The following is a 19,084-nucleotide window of genomic DNA, read 5'->3' as shown; positions in this document are numbered from 1 at the left end:
ATGCGTATGTCTGGGTTGCTTCGCATAAACGTGGACTGCCGCGCATCGGCATCGGCCACCTCGGCGTCGCGGGCAGCGGGCTATGCTGCACTTGCAAAGAAAGTGCCGAGGTACCAAATGATGGTATCAACACTGAGTACTCAGCCGCGGCGCGCAATCTACTTGTGGCAACCATACCGCGCGGGGGTTTTGAGGCCGGCAGGCGGAAGTCGTGTTGGGTTGCCTGGGTATGCACGAACCTGAAAGGGTTTGCACGCACCGGTCAGGGGAGGGGGTTCCACTTCGGGTTTCCCTGGAGGTGATACCTCGGACGCGGGTGAGACTAGGCGGGCATGCATGCGCAGATGATCTTATGCGGAGCGGAGGGAGCTGGGAGCACGCAAGGCCAAGGGCAAGGCCACAAGAAGGAGAGCCTGGAAGAGCGGGGCGCCGTCCCAAGGGCGGCGCTGGGGGGCAGGCTGGAGCCTGCTGGCGTCTGTTCAGTTAGCAGGAGAGCAGAGCTGCATTAGGCCCAATACTTTGCAGTCAGTGGACAGCCATGGAGAACGGCTGATTATTGTATCCGCTGCGCTGTGTTGCCTGCTTGGCCGCTGGACCACCCCGCCTCTCCCCCTCCCCTGACCTCGGCTGTGTCCGGGAAATAGTCTGGTTTACCACTTGACCTTCGGCGTTGCAGGCGGCACGCCCCTGGGGACCAGGGTCCAGAGCAAGTCCAAATTGTGTGGCGGGTAAGCTCTACACAACTCCACGATACCTCCGCAAGCAGTCCCTGGCTGGTCGTCAAGGTAATTGCACTCCACACCCTACTGCGGCACAGCACTCGAGCACGTGCACTAACCGGGGTGAGACGGCTCTCACGCAAAATCGAACTTGTGACGACTCGATTGGCTTAGCGCAATCACGCGCCCACATAGACATACAGGATGCCACCTCCATACACCGCGCCCTACCTCATCACCCAAAACCCTGCTGCTGTTTGCGCTCCCGGGACAGCGCCGGCTGGGATACATACATACTTTTAGACATCAACAAGCTTCTTGCTCAATTGCCCCAGCAGCACTGGGTCTGCCCACAAGGTCTGCCCTTGGGCTCGCATGTACGGTACCGTACTTGAGGTCTTGAGCTTACTCGATGCATCCTCAGTTATTCCATGTGCTCTTTATTCACTGTACGTCCATCAACTGCAATACGGTACCCTTATGCACACCGCCCCCTGATCTTTTTGGGCTATGTGCCTGTTAAAACCGACCCCGGCTATGTCCGGGCGATGAGGTTGTACGGCCTCAGACTGTGACTGCCCTTTTCCCGTGACCGGGGAACACTTGTCACGGTTGCCACACGTGCCTCATTGGTCGGCCCGAGACATCACCGCAAGGCGTGAAGGGCCCTTCAAATTGCCCGACAAGATACTTAAACCAGAAGCGGCTGGGCCGGACAGCGAGGCCCCAGCCGGCAAGCCCCCGCTGCCGCCGGGTTCAACAGACATGCCGCCATCAGCGCCGCTCATCCTATCCGCCACACTGTATGCACCGCTGTAGTAGCTGTTGACTACAGGACCGAAATTGCCCATGCTGATGCCCATGGTCATATTACCCGCGGCAGCCCCGCCTGGGCTTACCGCGCCGCCACCGATGCCCATGCCACCTCCTCCAAGGCCGCTCGTGCCGCTGCGGGAAATACCCGCGCCTGACAGGCTGCTGCGCTGCGCCGTGAACTGTGTTGACGGGTGCAAGCTACCGCTTGGCTGCTGCCGTACTGACGCCCCGCTCGCCGCGGCGCTGGCATTGCTGGCGGCTCGCGCGAGCAAGCTGCTCGACGCCACCTTCGGCAGGCCCCGGGTGCTGCCGGCACGCCGCGCCGCGCTCAGGCTACTGACCTCGCGCTTGATGTAGTTCACAAACATGACGCTGGGCGTGCGCAGCGCCTCCCAGGCACGTCCCAGAACGCTGCCCTTGTTGCTGCCGTCCTCCTCCTCCTCTTCGTCGAAAGACACCTTCTCGAACAGCTCGAAGAACTGGCGCAGCGTGACCTTTACCTCCTCGCCTGGCTCGCAGTGACCCACGGCCATGAGCACGGCTGCCTGCATTTCGTTGATGGGCATGCCCAGCCGCTCCATACCATCCAGCAGGGACTCGGTGTCGATGTAGCCTGGGACGACATGAACAAATGTTGCAATGCAGCATTTGCAAGAGAGGGAACAACAGCGTGAGAGGGCGAGAGTCGGGCGAAGTGGGAACATGTCGGCCCCACTGCTCAACTACTATTTGTCAATCCGTGGCTGCAGTGAGTAAGCAGCGGATGCATGCACCAACTTTGACATCACAGCGACGTGACAAGGCGCGACAATCTGAACGACGGCGCATACAGCCAAGTCCCTAGACTGCCACTCCTGCGCACGCTTCCGTGCGGACACCCGCTGCCCCAACATTTCAACCAGCAGCCGACTCACCCAGCTGCTTGGTGTCGAAGAAGGCGTAGGTCAGGAACTTGACAAACTCGTCGTAGCCGATGGAGTGGCTGTTGTCGATGTCGATCTCCCACAACATGGCCTCCACGTCGCCGGCGGTGGCGTACGTGCCCAGGCTGCGAATCATGTTGGCCAGCTCGCCAAACGACAGCGCGCCGCTGCCGTCCTCATCCAGCTCCTTGAAGGCCTCCTCAAAGATCACGTTCTTGGCTGCAGTCATAGGCAGGAGGACGGCAAAGTTGCGGTGCCGGGCTTCGTCTTCAAGGGGGCGTTGTGGCCTCCACGCAACCCTGCCGGGAGCGTCTCGCCCACGCCCACTTGATGGACCCCGCGCCCGCGGGCACACTGAGATATACTCCAGCAGTGCGTGTTACCACAGCAGCGCCATGCACCCCCCTGGCTGGCCCTGGTTCTTGGTTTAGTTGGGATTGGCCCCCCCCCCACACACACACGCACGTGACCGGGCTTCGTTTATTTATTGTTTAACACAACGTGACCGGGACTCACTCTTGATGCGGTAGGTGGACAGCAGCTCGCCGTACCAGGCGATGTCGTGCCACACCAGCACCAGCTCCGTGAACATGTTCTTCAGCACCGTCTTGTTGATCTCCCTGTTGGCCTTGTAGTCACGACCCAAGATGATGCCGGCCTGGCTGGCCAGCAACACAATGAAGGCGGTGGACAAGTTGGTCTCGCCGTCGTGCTTGCCCACAAAGTACGTCGTGAGCTTGCCCAGCACCACGCTGCGGGACGGGCATGGAGGGAGAGCGGCAGGCAGGAAGGAAGGCAGAGATTGGACTGTAGGGAGAGAGAGCGCAGCGTTCGTTCGAGAGCGGCGCGTGCAGTCTACATTCATGCCAATGCACATCCGGGTAAACCGAGGCACCGCAGCGTGTTGCTCAGCTAAACACAGCCGTATCCCGGGTCCCGCATCCGACCCGGTTCCCACAGTCTACTCACGCGGCCACGCCCTCCTCGCTGTCGTCCTGCGTCTTGCTGCGCTTGATCTCCGCCATGACCTCGTGAGGCTCCAGCACACCCGTCACCGCCAGCAGCGCGTACTGCGGCAGGAATACCCAGCAGCCGTAGAACACCAGCACGAAGTTGATCAGCACCACCGGCAGCCAGATGTACATGGGCATCGCCACCTCGCGGATATAGTCAAACTTGTCGTACGGGATGACAAACGCCATGGACATGGTCATGATGAGGGACGCCTGCGCGAATATGACGTTGAAGACCCAGAGCAGCAGGTACGGCCGGCCGAAGAAGAAGAGCCGGATGATCTTCTCCTCAATGCCGGCTGCCAGCTCGTGCTCCAGAATTGAGCGCTCCGAGTGCACCTCTGAATCTGCGTCGCCCTCGCCCATCTTTTCCGCCAGCTGGCGCCGGCGGGCCTCGGAGCTGGTGACGGAGCTGGTAGAGCCAGAGGATCTGGAGCGCAGCCCGTCCACATCCTCATCCACAGCCGCCGCCGCGTCCGCTTCCGGCTCGCCGCCCTCCTGGCTGCCCTCCTGCCCCCCAGAGCTGGGGTTGGAGCCCCAATGCCCGTCTGGGCCTGCCGTTGCAGCAGCGCCAGTGGTAGCAGTGCCGGCGCCTTCTGTCGCGGCAGTTGGGCCGGCTGCGCCAGAGCCGCCATAGGGCAGCGCTGCCGCCACGCCCGTGCCACCATAGGGCAGCGCTGCCGCCACGCCCGCGCCGCCAAGGGGCATTCCCATCCCATCCATGCCCCACTGCTGCTGTTGTTGCTGCAGCTGTTGCTGCTGTTGCTGCTGCATCATGCCCTGCATTCCCATTCCGCCGTAGGCGTTCCCGTACATGCCTATGCCCATGCCACCGCCCATGCCTCCGCCGTACATGTTGTACCCGCCGGCGATGCCGGCACGGCCGCCGGGGCTCGGCGTTTGGTTCATAAACAGCGGGTTGGTCACCGTGCTTTCTGCGACTGGTCCAGGCCCGCTGCTGCGGCCCCAGCGCCGCACCACACCGGTGCCACCATCTGCCGCTGACCCTGACCCTGACCCTGGCTGCTGCCGGCTGCAGCCGCCGGTGCCATCCGCCGACGCCCGCACTCGCCTGAACAGCGCAGGCGAGGGTGGCACCGCGGCTGCTGCCGCCGCCGCCGCGAACGCGGCCGCCTTGCCTGCCCCACTCTTCAGCTGCGCGTGGAGCCGGCCGAGCGCCGAGCGCCGCACCGATTTGCCAGACTCCACCAGATCAACGAGCAAGCGCGGACGCATCACGTGCGGCCCAGGTGCGGGCGCAACCATGCGGCCCCGGTCGCAACTCTTGGCTGGCCCTCCAGCTGCGGCAAGCAAGCTGTTGCCCGGCACCTGGTAGCGCCCGATGCCGCCTGTGCCGGCACCCCGTGCTGCCGCCGCCGAAGCCGCTCTGCTGCTGGGGCCTGGCCCCGCTGCCGCATGGCTATGCGCCCGACGCTCCGAGCTGCCTACATCTGTGCCTGCCTGCCGTGGCGTCGTATGCGCCATAGCTCCAACGGCGGCAGGGTCCGCTGCCCGGGCGCCGCGGCACTCCTTCGACTCTCCCAAGGGGCCTCCTCGCCCTCCTCGCTTCTGGGCACCTGTGTTTGCGGACAGGCCGAAGCGCGACGTACCACCGTCAGCGCGCAAATCATGCGGGCAACTCGACGCGCTCGCCCTTCCACCTGTACTTCATTGCATTGCCAACCTCCGCGGGCAACGGCACCCCGAAGACAATCGCCGTAAACCTGAAGCAGGAACGCTCAGTTTGGTCCTAACCCGCACCCACCTCCGTACTGCTGCCGCAACTGGTCCAGCTGCCGCTGCATGGTCACATCGCCCGTCTCCAGGTCCCCGCCAGGGCCGCCGCCAGCGCCGCCAGCCACAACCTGCTTTGCGGTGTGCCCATGTCCCTGGCCGTGGCCGTGCTGCTTCCGTGGCTGCTGTCCGGCTCCGGCTGCGCCGCCTTCCGCGCCGGCCTCCTTCGGCTCCGCGTCCGCGTCCTCCAGCTCCTCCTCCCCCTCGTAGTCCTCATCCTCCGCGAACTCCGCGCCCGTCTGGCCCTCGATCTTGCGCCACAGGTTGCGCGCCTCCCGCCCCGTCTTCTTCATCACCCAGCGCAGGTTGCCGGACATGACAGCCAGCGCGCAGATGGACAGCGCGCAGAACCACACGATCTGGTACACGATGCGGTTGTACAGCAGCAGCAGCGACATCATGAACACCAGCAGCCAGGCGTGGCTGTACACCTCGTTCAACTCCGCCTCCAGGCACTGCTCGCACATGTTGAGGAAGTTGAAGTTGCGCAGCACCACGTGGTGCACGCGGAAGCGCTTCTCGCACATGTAGCGCAGCAGCGAGTACAGGTCCTGGTCCACGTAGCCGGTCGCGTCACGCCACACCTCGCGCAGCCTGAGCAAGGCGCTGGGGCTGACTACCTCCTTGGCGCGCGTGATGGCGGTGGAGATGCTGCAGGGCGAGAGGGGAGCGCGCGCGGCGGAGCGCAGGGACATAGAAGAGTTTGCCATAGGGGTCCAAGCCCGAAGTTCGAGGGCAAAACGGGGCTGGATCGTTCTGGTTCTGGCAGCATGAGCACCCGCGTGTTGGCTCACCGGATGAAGGTCACGGCCGGGATGTTCTGCTCCTTTCTTGCGGTGCGCTCCAAGATGCTCCATTTGCTCAGCTGCGCGATAGCATGACAAGATGTTAGGGGCTTGGCCTGGGTATGTGGCAGCGCGAGCTTACACGAACCGACAACTCGGACCACAACCTCCTGTAGTCCCACAAGAGGCCAACCCTACCTTGAAATTTGTGATAACACTGGTAAGTAGACTGAAAAGAATGTGCACAATCGCCAGGTAGAACAGCAGGTAGTGCGCCGCGTGGATTACCGTACGCGCAAACACCTGGCGCGAGCCAGCGGGGCACAGATACGTGCCATAGGGCACCTGGACCTCAACGGCCGGTGGCGACGGCGGCGCATTGGACGGCGGCGCATTTGGATCTGTACCAGAGCTCTTCTGAGGGATACATATCTGCTGCAGAGTGGGCTGTGGGGCACAAGGGGGGAAGGGCAAAGGCCAAGGGCATTCGCTTACCGAGTGTTTCAGACTTTCAGTTGCGTGCCAGAACGCACCCCACGTGCCAGACGCGTTCAAGCACTATACTGCTTGATTAAAACCCTCCCGAGCTCTCCCTCGCCGCAGTCCAAGACTCCCACCTGCTGCCGTCCTTGAACCATTGGTCCCTTGCCCCCAGGGAAAGCACCAACGCACCTCCACGAACAGCAGCACCAACGACACCACGCCCAGCGCCAGCAGCTCTTCCTTGACACGGGCCAGCCAATTCGCTTTTCGGCCGCGCAAGATATTATTGAGGAATGTCAGAATGCCCTGCGCACAGACCGAGGCGTAAGCCAACTTCGGCACGAACTCGGCACGCCGCGTCGGCCCGCCGAACCGTCGCGAATAAATCTTACCACTAGCAAATCCCAGGCAAGCGTGATAAGCAAGAATATGAAGAAGAGGGCAGTCAGCTCCCACCTGCAGCGGCACGCAGAGCGAGACTTGTCAGGTTCGGCAAATGACGAACCCAGGGAGAATTGCCAAACTTTACCCTTGCATATCTGGCTTCTCAGTGTAACTGCCCATGAGGCTCCGCCCGGCAAACTCGAGCTCCTCCATGTTCTCCGTCATTTCTGTCCCTCGCGGAGCTCCGCGCTCCTATCAAGACGACGTTGTCACGGCCCTAAAAATATTCATTCAACCAGTGCCGTCTCTAGGCTGGGAGGGCCGAACCGCCTCCCGAACCACATTGTCTCCCCGTTGACCCTCTCGGCCTTGGGGGCTCCCCTCGCAGCGCGCTAAGGTGTGTACCACCCGGAGGCCATGTTAGCAAGACTACTGCTCGTCTTTCGAGACTAAAAAGGCTCGAAACTCGTGGCGATGCGATGGTTGTTTTACTGGGTCGCTTCCTCGCTTTGGTAAAGCTAATGTATGGCGCGCCTGACTATAGCGCTTTACGACAGGGGCGCGCACATGTTTGGTGGTGGAACCCCCACTGCGGCCATGTGTTAATGAGGTAGTACACGTTCTCAAGCGCGCCGCTGCAGCCGTGCAGTCGCGCACTGTAAAGCAACATGTGTAGTGCAAGTGCGTATTCAGCGGATGCAGGGTTCGCCAGCTACCCGATATATACGGGTACCCCAGCCCTCACCAGCCTGCAGCGGGCCCGCCGGCCACTCAGACACCCGCCACCACTCCGCCACAGCCCCACTGTGTGCAACGCATTGCATTGCAAAAATAAATACAGCACACGCTGTCGCAGCAGCGCACAGTCCTCAGCACACCAAGTGAACAGGTTGCCTCACATAGTTCTTCCACTCACAGCAATCACACTCACCCACCCACTACGGTACGTCTGAACGCTGCGATGCCTACTACAGCCCTCCCTTGCCTACATGAACCCAGTAACGGGCAAGTGCCGCTCCCGCTCCCGACGCCCGGCGCTGTCCACGCGCGGTCTTTGTTGCGGCGGCTCCACACCGCCTGCAGCACCCGGCCCCAGGAGCTCCCGACCGTAGATCTCATCGCTGGCCCTCGCCACTGCAAGTCGGCGCTGCATGCTGCTGTGTGTGGCCTCCAGGTCGTTGAACAGCTTGCGACCCGCCTCGCACTCGGCCAGCTGCCGCGTGAGCGTGCCCACACGGGCTTCCAGAATGGCCACCTGGCAGAGGTGCGACGAAGGGTTTTTTTGTTTGGGGGGGGGGGGCAACCAAGGTTTGGATAAAATGGCATGATAGGCAGGGTAAAACAAGGAGACACAGCGCCAGAGCCTAGATTGAGTTTGTTAGACAGATCAAGCGGCGCCAGGGGTGCAGCGGGTCAGGGTTTCGAGCTGTGCAGGGGCGGGGCATTGGCGCGCAGCTCACCTGCGATCGCAACTGCTCCGCCTCAGCCGCCAGCGGCCCCAGGCGCTCTAGCTCCGACATCAGCTGTGCAATGCGGCCGTCCTTGGCGCCCAGATCGGCGCGGATGGTGGCCACCTCTGCAGCGGTGCACGAGCGTTTCGGAGGTTACCATACTAGTGTGTGCAATAGAGGAGGCCGTTAGCGAATGAGCATGGGCGCAGGGTGCCCGAGCGCTAGCACCGGAATAAGGGCCACACCTTTGAGCAGCATCTGGTAGTCGTTGGCTGCCTGCCGCAATGCTCCCTCGAGCTGCGCCATGCGGGCAGCCACCTCGGGGCTGGGGCCCGGTGGCGGCTTCGAGGCGGCCTCTGCCCGCGCCTGCGCCGCCGCCAGCTGCGCCTGCGATGCCGTCTGCTCCGCTGCCGCAGCAGCTGCCAACGCGTCGGCCATCTGTTTCTGCGCCGCGCGCAGCGCCACTTGTAGCTGGTACCTGTGAGCGTGCACACGAACATTTGCTGGAGATTTTAGGGCACGAAGTCGTGAAAGGATGGGCATGATGATGGTGTTCCAATCGAGGTTGCCCCGCCACACCCGCCGACAAGCGGGACCCTCATCACAGCAAACAAGTGAGCAGTGGGCACAATGGCGCGCCCTTGGCCTTGCCCCCGCGTACCTGTCCTCGAGCACATCATTCAGTTCGGCCTGGCAGGACGCCAGCGCTGCCTCCAGCCCCGCCTTAGCCGCACGCAGCTCCTCCAGCTCAGATGCCTGGTCCTGTGTGTTTACAGGTGCAAGCTTAGCATACAGTCACCCTTCAGACTAACCATGCACGGCAAATGTCATGCATGAAAAGGACCGCACCTGCAACTGCTGTTTGAGTCGTACCACCTCTTCCCTCAACGCGTTCACTGACGCCGACTGGTCGAGGGCCGGCGGCGCCGCCGCCACGACCGGTGCTGCCGCCGCCGCCACTACTGGTGCCGGCTCGACAACCGGCGGTGGCTGCGGCGACGGTGCTGCTGCTACTGGTGCGGGCGTGTACACTGGCCCCAGGCTTGCAGAACGCTCCAGCGGCGGCGGCGATGACACAGCGGGCGGCGGCGAGGAGGGCGGCGGCGCACTGCGCAGCTCTTCCACTGTGCCTTGGAGGCCACGGACCAGCCCTTCGAGCGCCTGGCTACTGCCGCGAAGTGCGTCAAGCTACAGCCATGGGCAAGCAAAGGGCGGCGGCACGCGGTGTGCTTCAGTGACTCCAGGCATGATGTTTGCACCTGGCATGGACTGGAGGCCTCCACTCAAACCACACCGGCCAAGAAGCAGCACCACGCGCACACCTGTTGTTGCAAGAGCGCCCGTTCTGCGTCGTAGGATGCTGAGTTTGAAGCTGCAAGGGGTGGGGGCGCCGCTGCGACTGGTGACGCTGCCGAGACAGTGCCAGCCAGGCTCTCCGTCGGTTGCGCGTGCGGCGGCAGCTGTAGCGTCTGCACCATGCTGGGTGAGGCGTGGGACGGCGAGGCGGGCTGCCCGCCGCCCGGTGACGTATTGATGATGATGTGAGGAGGCTGGGCTTGCTGCTGCGGTGCGGCGTACTGTGGAGGCGGCTGGGAGCCAAGGCGGGGTAGCTGCCCCTCCACGTCGCGTATCCGGTTGCGCAGTCGGTCTAGCTCCTGGGGAACAAGGGTATGGAATGTGGTGCACCAGAGGAGGTTGGCCAGCGGTAGGCACGGGGAGGCGCGGGGTCTGTCGGAGCGTTACTCGAAAGCAGTGGAGCCGGCAGTTCCCTACCTCGTCCATCTTCTCGCGTATCTTGGCTGCCGCGTCCATAGCCGCAGCCTCTGCCTGGAGTTTCGCCACCTGCGCCCGTAGAGATGCGAGCTCCTGCAAGCGGACGACAGCGATGGAAAAGGATGTGCGGTAAGCTGTAGCCTTTGCTGTATTGTCGTGCACGGGAAGCCCAGTTTGTTGTGCCCGGAGAGTGCTACACGCCTTGAGCATTTTGCTATACTTCGACCACCAACAAACCTGCTGCGCGGCGGCCGCGCGTGCCTCTGCTTCGGTGGCTCGCCGTTCCATCTCTGCCAACCGCCGTGACAAGTCGTCGCAGCGGCTGTTGGCGCGTGACAGCTGGTCCGAAGCTGCGTAGCAGCCAGCAGCACGCATCAAGTGTGCAAGTTGATGTGCGTCCAGACTGCAATTGTGAGCGGCGACACGTGCATCAAAACGTACGAGGGCAGCGGCCTCGTGAACACGTCCACCACTACAAGCACACGCACCTTCAGCCAGCTGCCGCCGAATGCTGTCCGTAGCCTCCTCCGCCGCGCGCGCCCTCCGCTCCAGGGCCGCCGCTGCGTCTGCCGCCGCCGCTAGTTTGCCCTCCAGGGCGCGGCCGGCCTCCTTGGCGGCCTCTAACGCGCTGCGTAGCTCGTCGCGGTCGCGGGCGGCCTCCCGGCCCCGCGCCTCCGCGTCCCGCAACTGGCCTCGCAAGTCCTCCACCTGCGCCTGGTGGTGCGGGCATACAGACGTGGGCGACAGTGCGAGAACCATGTCAGTGCAGGCACAGAGTGCGATATGTGCTTCATAACGTGCAGGTTCAAGGATGAGGTGATGGAACAGTGAGATTGAAAGCGACTTGCACCCCGACCTGCAGCTTTGCACGTTCCTCCCGTGCTGCCGCCTCGGCAGCCTGCGCTGCCTGTGCTGCTGCCTGCGCAGCTGCCCGCGCCGCCTCCTCCTGTTCTCGCAGCTGCTTCCGTAGGGCCTCCTCCTGTTCCCGCATCTGCGCCCGCAACGCTTCTTCGGCTTTGCGCTGTTGTGACCGCAGCCGTTCAGCCTCCTCCCGTGCCGCATCACATGCCGCGTCTCGCTCCGCCGCCGCCTCCTGCGCAGCAGCGGTCGCGGCACCGTAGCTGCGTTGGCTCGACAGCCGGGCTGCCGCGGCGGTGCTTGCGATGCCAAAAAAGCTGCACCATCCCATAACTTTGCGTTGACATATTTGAGCGTTGCAACACTCAAGGCGCTGCTGTCACCGCTGCACCTTGTCTTCAACCTCTTGCCTGCCTGATCGCAATTCGCTGCCCCCACTCCCTCCCCCCACCTGCAGCTGCCGCTCCAGGTCTGCCGCTTCCGCCTCCTTGTCAGCCAGCCGCCGCCGCTCTGCCTCCAGGTCTCGGCCGGCCGCGTCCAGCTGTGACTGCAAGGCCGCCAGGTCCGTCGACTGCGCAGCGAGGCAACAACCAGCGATGAGAGCCCAAGGACGGCACTTAGGCTGCTTCACACCGGGGGGCTTGCGGAATTGGAACCGAGTGGCAAGCTAGCGTCACCCTGCAGCGGTCCGGACACATGCAAGCTGGCGCCGAACCTAAGTTACTGGTTCAAGGCTGTGGGGCTTACCTTGCTGTCTAGTTGCTTCTGGCCTGCCGCCAGGTCCTCAAGCGCCTTCTTCAGCTGGTCTGCACTGGCCGAGCCCGCGGCCTTGGCAGCCGCTAGCGCTGCGTTTGCCTGCAGCATGCACGGTACTTACGATCACTTGCCATCGCAAGCCTTGGGCTTTGAATGCAAGACACGTGGACACCATCCGTAACAGTGGCGCCTTGCTCACGCCCACACGCGAGACCACAGCGCCTGGTCGGGCTTGCGCGCTCCCACTCACCTCATCCAGTTGCTTCTGTAGCGCGTTGCGCGCGTCCGCCGCCTCCTTGCCGGCCTTGTCGCTGCCCGCCAGACTCGCCCGCAGCTTGTCAAGCTCCGCAGCGGACTTGGCTAGGTCCCCACTGCATTCCGGCAAGACAGTTGCACCGGTCATCGTCATGTAAAGGAGGGCAGAGGTCTGCCTGGCTAATACGAGCAGCAGCATCCAGCGGGCCCAACAGACGGCCACACTCACTTGGCGCCATCCAGCTCCTTCTGTAGCGCTGCAAGCTGGTCCCGCAGCGCCGCCGCCGCAGCGCCGCCGTCAGCCTGCGCCGCCGCCAGCTGGTCCCGCAGCGCCGCCAGCTGAACGTCCTTGTCCGCCGCCGCGGCGTCGCCGCTGGCGCGCGCCGCCACTAGATCGGACTCAAGGCCGGCGTGGGCAGCTTTGAGCGCCGCCATTTCGTCCATCAGCTGCATTCCAAGAAGGGAAACGTAAGGATGGCCTGGCATGCGATACGGTATGCCTGTGGTCAACCTATGGGCAGACCCTTGACGCGTGGTCGCACTAGAACCGCATGCCACTGCAGTGGTGTTGCCGTTATGCGCCCTCCCGCGACGTGTGTCCTATGCTCCAAACGCGCGCCTACCTTCTTCAGCCGGTCCTCAAGCTCGCCCTTCTCGCCGCGTAGCTTGTCCACCTCGCCCTCGCCCGCAGCCCTATCCGCGGCACTGCCCGCCAGCTCAGCCTCCAGCTCGGCCTGCCGCGCGGTGGCGGCTGCAGCTGCGGCCGCGGCCGCAGCACGCTCCGCTCTGTGGGAGTGCACACGCGCACATGTCACGCCGCACTCCTGCGCCCAAGCAGCAAGCATACGGTGCGCAGCTAGGCAGGGCAAGGGCGAAAGAGCCGAGCGGGCCCACATCAACGTACAGTACTGGTAGGTTGGTAAAATGTCAAGGGTCCGGGCCACTCACTCCAGGTCCGCTTCGGTTCTAGCCAGAGCGTCCTTGGTGGCAGCCAGCTCTTTGGCAACGGCCTTCGACTGCGTAGGGCGGCAACGGCAAGGAGGTACGTATGTAAGAGCACGCCCCCTTCGTCCTGGCAAGACCAGCGCCCGAGTCACGCACCGCTGCATCCTGGTCTCCTTCTAGCGCAGCCTTGGTGGCCGTCAAAGCGGCCACCTCTGCAGTCAGCGCCGCGACCTTGGCCCTGTACCATTTACAAACACACACGAGTGGCAGGACGTTTCATGCGGTATACCAGTGCCGACCAGTGCCTGCTGGTACTAAGCACCCGGCGTTTCAACCCGCACTGCTCCCTAGCCCCGCCCCGACCTACAACGCCTCTGACAGCTCCGCCGCGGCTGAGTCGCCAGCCTTGGTCGCGCCCTCCTTCGCCGCCACCAGCGCCGCTTCTGCCTCCTCCAACCTGCGCTTCACATCTTCAAGCTCCGCATTTGCTGCGTCCAGCTTGGACTGAAGCTCATCCACCTTTGCCTGCGTGACATATGGCAGTAGCAGTGGGAGCCGCGACTGGCAAGAGCTTTTAACTGCGCGTTGAACCCGCTACATACGGCACCACTGCGGTGAACCTAGAACGCCATAGCTCAGCCCTACCTGGCCGGCCATCCACCCATCCTCCTGTCGAACCTGTTCCCTGCAAGTGCATCTTCCCACCCACAAGCCGCACGCCGCCGGCCCACTCCTCCCACCTGCAGCTCTTTAACTCGCTCGTCTCCGTCCTGCGAGGCCTTCTCCGCCGCCGCCCGAGCCGCCGCCGCCTCCATGGCCGCCTTGTTCGCCTCCTCACGCGCCTACAGCACACAGGAGCGGCACACAGGCTGGGGTTATAAATATAAGCGTTGATCACAGTATGGCATATGGCTGCGCCCTTCTTACGTACACGTACACACACGCGCGCAACAGCATACGCCTTCGCCAACACGCCACCTTGCCCACACTCCCTCACACTGTCACGTGAGCAACACGCACCTTGGCTAGTTGCGACTCCATGTCCGCCCGCGTGTCCTCCAGCGCCTTCAGAGCGCCCTCCGCCCGCGCAGCCTCTGCGTGCCAAATGCTTTCCGCCGTGTAAACCTGCACAGCGGCACCCGCAAACGCAGGCTCGGTGACGAGGGGACCTGGCTGGCGGCGATTGGATGCAACGGTGGGACACAGGCTAACATGGCGCCTTCGACCCACTGGCTGCATTCTGCACGAGGCGCAAGCTGGTTTGCAGGTACTCACCTTGGTGCTCGCGCTGTTGAAGGCCCACACGCACCAGCCAATGGTCAGGAGCCCTTTCACGTAGCCGCCCTGAGCGACAAAGATGCCGGGTTTACGCCAGGTTACGTGAGGCCATGTCGCAGCAGTGGTGTCCAGCTTGTGCAAGCAGACTTCCTGAAGCTCCCGCTGTATTAATGTCCGTACGAGCGTGCACGCCGGCTGGCACTCCCACGCACCTGGTCTCCAAGCGTAAAGAGCGTCGCCGGCGAGCTGCCCGGCCTACAGTCATGCGCCGCTATCAGCTTGTCGCCCGAGCCGCTCCACATCTGCATTCCGTGATCACCAAGACCCGCCACAGGGGCAACTCACAATCGGTACTTCGCACGCGCACACGCGGATCCAGGCTGCAAGTCATGGCCTCCACTAGCGGGCGCCCCAGGACACGCCCCTGCTGACCTGGTCAGCCACCTTGGCCAGCGTTAGCACAGGGCCGGAGTGCGTGCCTTTCAGCGACCTGAAACACGCGTCAACAGTGAGAGCACGATATGGTTCTTGGTTGAAGGGCGGGACGCGAGGGCATGCCCACCAAATGTGCACAGCCAACTGACAAGCCCGGTGTACGCTGCACCACCTGGTAGGCTGCGCTGCTGCTGGAAGCGCGCAGCACACACACACACACACACACACACACACACACACACACACACACACACACACACACACACACACACACATACATACACACACTCTCACGTATATACTTCTGCGTGTTTCCTTGCTAATGCTCTCTAAACACACACACGTTTTCCTTGTGCTCTTTGACGCAGCCACTCACTTGACCAGCGAGCCGTCTGACAGGTGCAGCACGTTGATCCGGCCGTCGTCCATGCCCACCCATACGCAGTCGCCCGAGTGCGCCATGCTCTTGACTGCGGGGTGCCAACAGGCCGGCAGACGTAGGTGAGGGGCCTGGCGGTCATGCTGTGATGCGTCAGGGCTCGTTCCAGCCATGAACATGAGCTGCAGACTCCGCTGCGCACAGCCACTTTCCCCACCCTGCACCTCACTCCAAGCAACACCTGAAGCCCTGGCTGCCCCCGATGCCGCATCATCCTTGGGCCCGCACCTCATCCCTGCACCCGCACCCGCACCGGAACCCGCACCCGCACGCTGCTGGGCCACAATCCAAACTCACCCTTGCCGCCCTCCACCTTGATGGACTTGCCCTCCGCCTCATTAATCTGGCCCTTGCCCTCTGGGTCCGGCCTGTGGGTGTTAGCAAGGAAACACGTCTAGCGGATTAGCGATTTCGATAGCAAGTAGCACTTGGTCCCAATCAAGCTGTCATGATCAAGGGCCGGCGCCGGCGCGTCGGCTAGACCTTGCTGCTCACCCACCAGCAAAACACGGTGCCATCCGCCGAGCCCGTCCAAATCTTGCCGCCGGTGCCGGCGCCACCCGCGTCGCCGGCGCCCGCGCCGGCCCCCGGCTTGGCGGAGGCGGGCCTCGAGGAGGGCGGCGGCGCCGTGAGGGGCGTCACCAGCACGCACTCCACTGCGCCGTGGTGATACTTGGACGCCACAATAGCGTTGCCGTTCAGCTGCCAGCTCCTGGCCTGCTCGGGTGACAGCAGCAACCAAATATCCCCGCACATGCTCAACCAAACACGGCAAGGACGCCGTGTGCTGGGGGCCGTGCCTAAACCCCACGGCTGTATAAGTGTACTTTGCTTGCTCCGCCCAGGCTCCTCTGCGCCCCCAACCACCATCTAGCTCGTTAGTTGTTTAGCGCCCACACCCACATTGAAGTCCACGCCACCCGTGATCACGTAGGCGTTGCCAGGCCCCGGCGTGATGCACAACACCTCGCCCTGGTGCGCCACGAAGGTCTGCAGGAATGCGACCCGCGGCCAGGAGAGCGTGTGAACAGCAGTAGGCCGCCCGAGTGGCCCCGAGACTTGTTAGCAAAGCAACAGGGGAAAGTGTTGACGGTGCATGCGAACGCGCAAGCAAGAGAGATGTGTGCTTTGCCATGACTAGTGTGATGTGTATAGAGTGAGCCGTGGAGGCCGTCATGGCCGGAGTCGGGTTACTGGGGGCTTCCGGTCCAGGTCCAGGCAGCGTTAGCAGAGCCCCACCCAACCACGCCCGCCCCCGTGCTAACCGTCAAACACGTATGCCCTGCCCTACCTTGACTTTGATGTCGCCCGTGTTTGTGTCATACAGCGCGATCTTCCCATCTCCGGTGCAAGCCCACACGGTGTTGCCAATGACGCACAGGGCGTGCACCAGCCCCGGCAGTGCGGCCGAGCTGATGAGCTCATTCGAACTGCATACGGGACAAGGCGTCAGGCACCGTGTCACATCGGTGGCGTAAAGGGATTCCGCCTAAATGGCAAGCCAAGCGCACCAAGGCGGTTAAGGTGGCTGTTTAGCGCCATGCACGGGCTTCTCTGTCAAGCCTTTGGCACTTTCTCGGCTCTTTACTCGCGCGCGCGCTGCAAACCAAAGCTTCCATGCCCGGTCCCCTTGCCCAACAGCCGCATCCAAGAACGCACCGTCCAGTCCCGGCGTCCCACTTCCTCACGCCCGCGCGGCTCGATGTGTACACCGCCTTTTGGCTTGCACACGCGCATTTGACCTGCGGGTCAAGGGAAGGCAGTCAGGTGTGTGCGGAAATTTCGTTGTCCCACACGTAACGTGGCCTACCCAGCAAATGCAGCATGCCAGGACAGGCCTCACACCCACTGCTCCCCATCCCCTTCTTGTGGCAACCACACACTCCCGCAGCACTCTCACGCCCGCGCTGCATCGTTCGCGCCGCGCACTATGTCAGGGGACCCAATGCGTGTGGCTCAATGGTCGCTCGACATGGTCGGACCTGGCCGCCTTCGCGCTCGCCAAACGAATACACGGTGGCCCATTCGAATGCCCCGGGCGGGACTGCAGCTGCTCCACCATCGTCCTGCGCTCGTAGGCCTTTGGTCTGCAGCGCCATTTACTGTCCGCGGGCCGAGGTCGGGCCGTTGGATGTTCAAACCATCTTTGACATCTATTTAATAAGATTATAAAAGCTCGCATTCAAAATGCAGTCTTCGGGGAAAGGTTCGAAAGTCAACTTGTTGCATGTCTGCTGGTTGAGCGTGCTGCATTGTCACATATAATGTGTATTTGTGTACCGTCTGGGCTAAGTTATGGAACCAAGTCATTGGTGAGGGACAGACATGGACACCCGCGGCACGCAGGGGCCCCTGCCCTACCAGGCTACCACCATCCCCGCAGACAGCAGAGCGACGACAACGCTGCCTGGCTGATGTGACATGAAGACTGTGTGTATATGATGGGAGATATGACAATAGAAATGGCGGGGGCCGCAAGTTGCTTGTAGCCTTTGTAGGGGGGGCCGCGGCAGGCCGCGGTGGCCGTGATGCTTGCACTTTCGTCTCCACCTCTCCCTGAGGTGTGGCGCGGGTCTTGCGCGTGTTCCAGAGCGTCAGGGCATGTTGGAGAGTCCAGAAGATGAGAGGCGGTCGCAAACTGCAAAATTTGCAATCGTTACTGAGCAAGTGAGCAGGCCTGCCTCCTTCTGCCCTGCGCTAGCCTGCACTGCCAAGCTCTGCTTCTTCGCCGCCGCGCCTCATCCTTTGTGCAACACTAAGGCACCTGCTTCCGGTGTCTCAGCTTGCCTCTCATGAGTCTCATCGGACCGTGTTTGCCTTCCCAGCCTCAACGCTGCGGCCGGCCCGGCTCTCCCTGCCTCCTGCCGCACATGCAGCTGCAGTCTTGACACGGAGCCCGGTCACCCCTGCTGCGGCACCGCCGCACCGGCTCCGGCTCCACCGCCCGTACGCACCAGTACTTTTGCAAAGAGCATCGTTGCCTTGATGCCTTTAGGTCTTTGGGGCTGCGGACGGCGTTAAACAAGACGATACCTGAAGCTCCCCTCTGGTTCTGGTCCTGGTTAGTATGGACTTCGGGGGCGCCTGGACTACAGCAACTGTGGCAAGTATGTCGCCCCCGCTGCCTTCCCCTGCCTCAACGCGAGCTGCTGCCCGCCCTTACGGCCACACACCTGTGCATTCATGGCGATCGTTTGTGACCCTCTCCGCCTCTCATACGGGTATTGTCACATGGTCATTGAAGGATGCACTCCTTCGCGCACACGCAGCACTGTGGTGAGATGCGCAGCGGCGCAGGGGTGGCGCCGCGTGCAGAGCCGAGCGGAGACGCTCGTACAGCGCGGGCGTGGCGGCCCACCAGGACTTGCGCCTACAGTCCTAGGTATCAGCTGCACGACCCAGGCCTCAGCATACGACCGTGTCAAGACTCAGGACATAGGCCGACAGGCGCTGATGAGTGCTAGAGAGGACCGAGGTGGGGCACGGGGCCAAGCCGCCAAGGAGGGGAAACGACAAACGAGGTAGCAGCTTACTTGGGATTGCACATGAAGCCAAGAGCATTCGGGACCAGGGGACTGGAACGGAGGACCCTTGGGGGGGCTGGCCTCGGCAGATGACTGGGCTGCCCTTGCATGCTAACCAAAGTGGACTCCTCAATGCCTTCCACATCTCATACTGACGATGCTGACTGGCCCGACGGCATGCGGGCATGGCGTGGCACGGTACCGCAAGAAGTCAAGGCAAACAGACAAGAAGGGTAGACCGGGTGGTTGGGTTTGTCGACCGCAAGACGACGGTGGCGGCTGGCACCTACTCCGGCTGCACGGAGGGCGAGGTTGAGGACGGCTAGCACCTAGGGAGGGAGGGAGGGAGGGAGGGAGGGAGGGAGGGAGGGAGGGAGGGAGGGAGGGAGGGAGGGAGGGAGGGAGGGAGGCATGCATGCAGCGATGCCTGCCTGCCTGCCTGCCTGCCTGCCT

General features: G+C 62.9%; 2 protein-coding genes across 3 annotated transcripts; both read right to left on the bottom strand.

The window, feature by feature from the left end:
* Positions 1-639: 639 nt before the first annotated feature.
* Positions 640-7,429, bottom strand: CHLRE_02g110100v5 (uncharacterized protein). The gene is made up of 10 exons (XM_001699888.2): positions 7,063-7,429; positions 6,926-6,989; positions 6,723-6,839; positions 6,249-6,497; positions 6,060-6,130; positions 5,237-5,916; positions 3,428-5,048; positions 2,975-3,210; positions 2,450-2,677; positions 640-2,148 (listed from the first exon to the last, which is right to left on the bottom strand). Exons 1-10 carry the CDS (start codon positions 7,140-7,142, stop codon positions 1,346-1,348), a joined length of 4,149 nt encoding a protein of 1,382 aa, XP_001699940.2. The 5' UTR covers positions 7,143-7,429; the 3' UTR covers positions 640-1,345.
* Positions 7,430-7,516: 87 nt separating this feature from the next.
* CHLRE_02g110050v5 (uncharacterized protein) lies at positions 7,517-17,389 on the bottom strand. Of its 2 annotated transcripts, XM_043059866.1 has the most exons (30): positions 17,090-17,389; positions 16,767-16,849; positions 16,399-16,537; positions 16,011-16,097; positions 15,607-15,824; positions 15,405-15,475; positions 15,045-15,138; positions 14,666-14,723; positions 14,446-14,535; positions 14,231-14,299; positions 13,976-14,080; positions 13,696-13,797; positions 13,323-13,480; positions 13,112-13,193; positions 12,959-13,026; positions 12,634-12,796; positions 12,240-12,457; positions 12,006-12,126; positions 11,747-11,854; positions 11,451-11,570; positions 10,998-11,234; positions 10,630-10,855; positions 10,379-10,491; positions 10,142-10,234; positions 9,691-10,023; positions 9,218-9,556; positions 9,030-9,130; positions 8,614-8,846; positions 8,378-8,493; positions 7,517-8,172 (listed from the first exon to the last, which is right to left on the bottom strand). In XM_043059866.1, the coding sequence occupies exons 1-30, from the start codon at positions 17,204-17,206 to the stop codon at positions 7,903-7,905; spliced, it is 4,332 nt and encodes a 1,443-aa protein (XP_042927500.1). In that variant the 5' UTR covers positions 17,207-17,389; the 3' UTR covers positions 7,517-7,902. The 2 variants fall into 2 exon arrangements, with proteins under 2 accessions (XP_042927500.1, XP_042927501.1); XM_043059867.1 differs by lacking the exon at positions 10,998-11,234.
* Positions 17,390-19,084: the final 1,695 nt, after the last annotated feature.

Source organism: Chlamydomonas reinhardtii, chromosome 2 (genome assembly GCF_000002595.2).
Source record: "Chlamydomonas reinhardtii strain CC-503 cw92 mt+ chromosome 2, whole genome shotgun sequence".
NCBI classification, from domain to species: domain Eukaryota; kingdom Viridiplantae; phylum Chlorophyta; class Chlorophyceae; order Chlamydomonadales; family Chlamydomonadaceae; genus Chlamydomonas; species Chlamydomonas reinhardtii.
The sequence above is the reverse complement of the archived record's forward strand: the minus strand, read 5'-3'. Positions and strand labels throughout refer to the sequence as shown.

Excerpts from the sequence above, each read along its gene's own strand:
- CHLRE_02g110100v5 (XM_001699888.2), bottom strand. The coding sequence starts at position 7,142 with ATGACGGAGAACATGGAGGAGCTCGAGTTTGCCGGGCGGAGCCTCATG. Across the intron at positions 5,917-6,059 it reads CCGGCCGTGACCTTCATCCG|CATCTCCACCGCCATCACGC; the intron begins GTGAGCCAACAC and ends CTCGCCCTGCAG. Across the intron at positions 2,149-2,449 it reads CTTCGACACCAAGCAGCTGG|GCTACATCGACACCGAGTCC; the intron begins GTGAGTCGGCTG and ends ATGTCGTCCCAG.
- CHLRE_02g110050v5 (XM_043059866.1), bottom strand. The coding sequence starts at position 17,206 with ATGGCGCTGCAGACCAAAGGCCTACGAGCGCAGGACGATGGTGGAGCA. Across the intron at positions 13,194-13,322 it reads GCGGAGCTGTCAGAGGCGTT|GGCCAAGGTCGCGGCGCTGA; the intron begins GTAGGTCGGGGC and ends TAAATGGTACAG. Across the intron at positions 12,458-12,633 it reads TTGAGGACCGGCTGAAGAAG|CTGATGGACGAAATGGCGGC; the intron begins GTAGGCGCGCGT and ends CTTGGAATGCAG.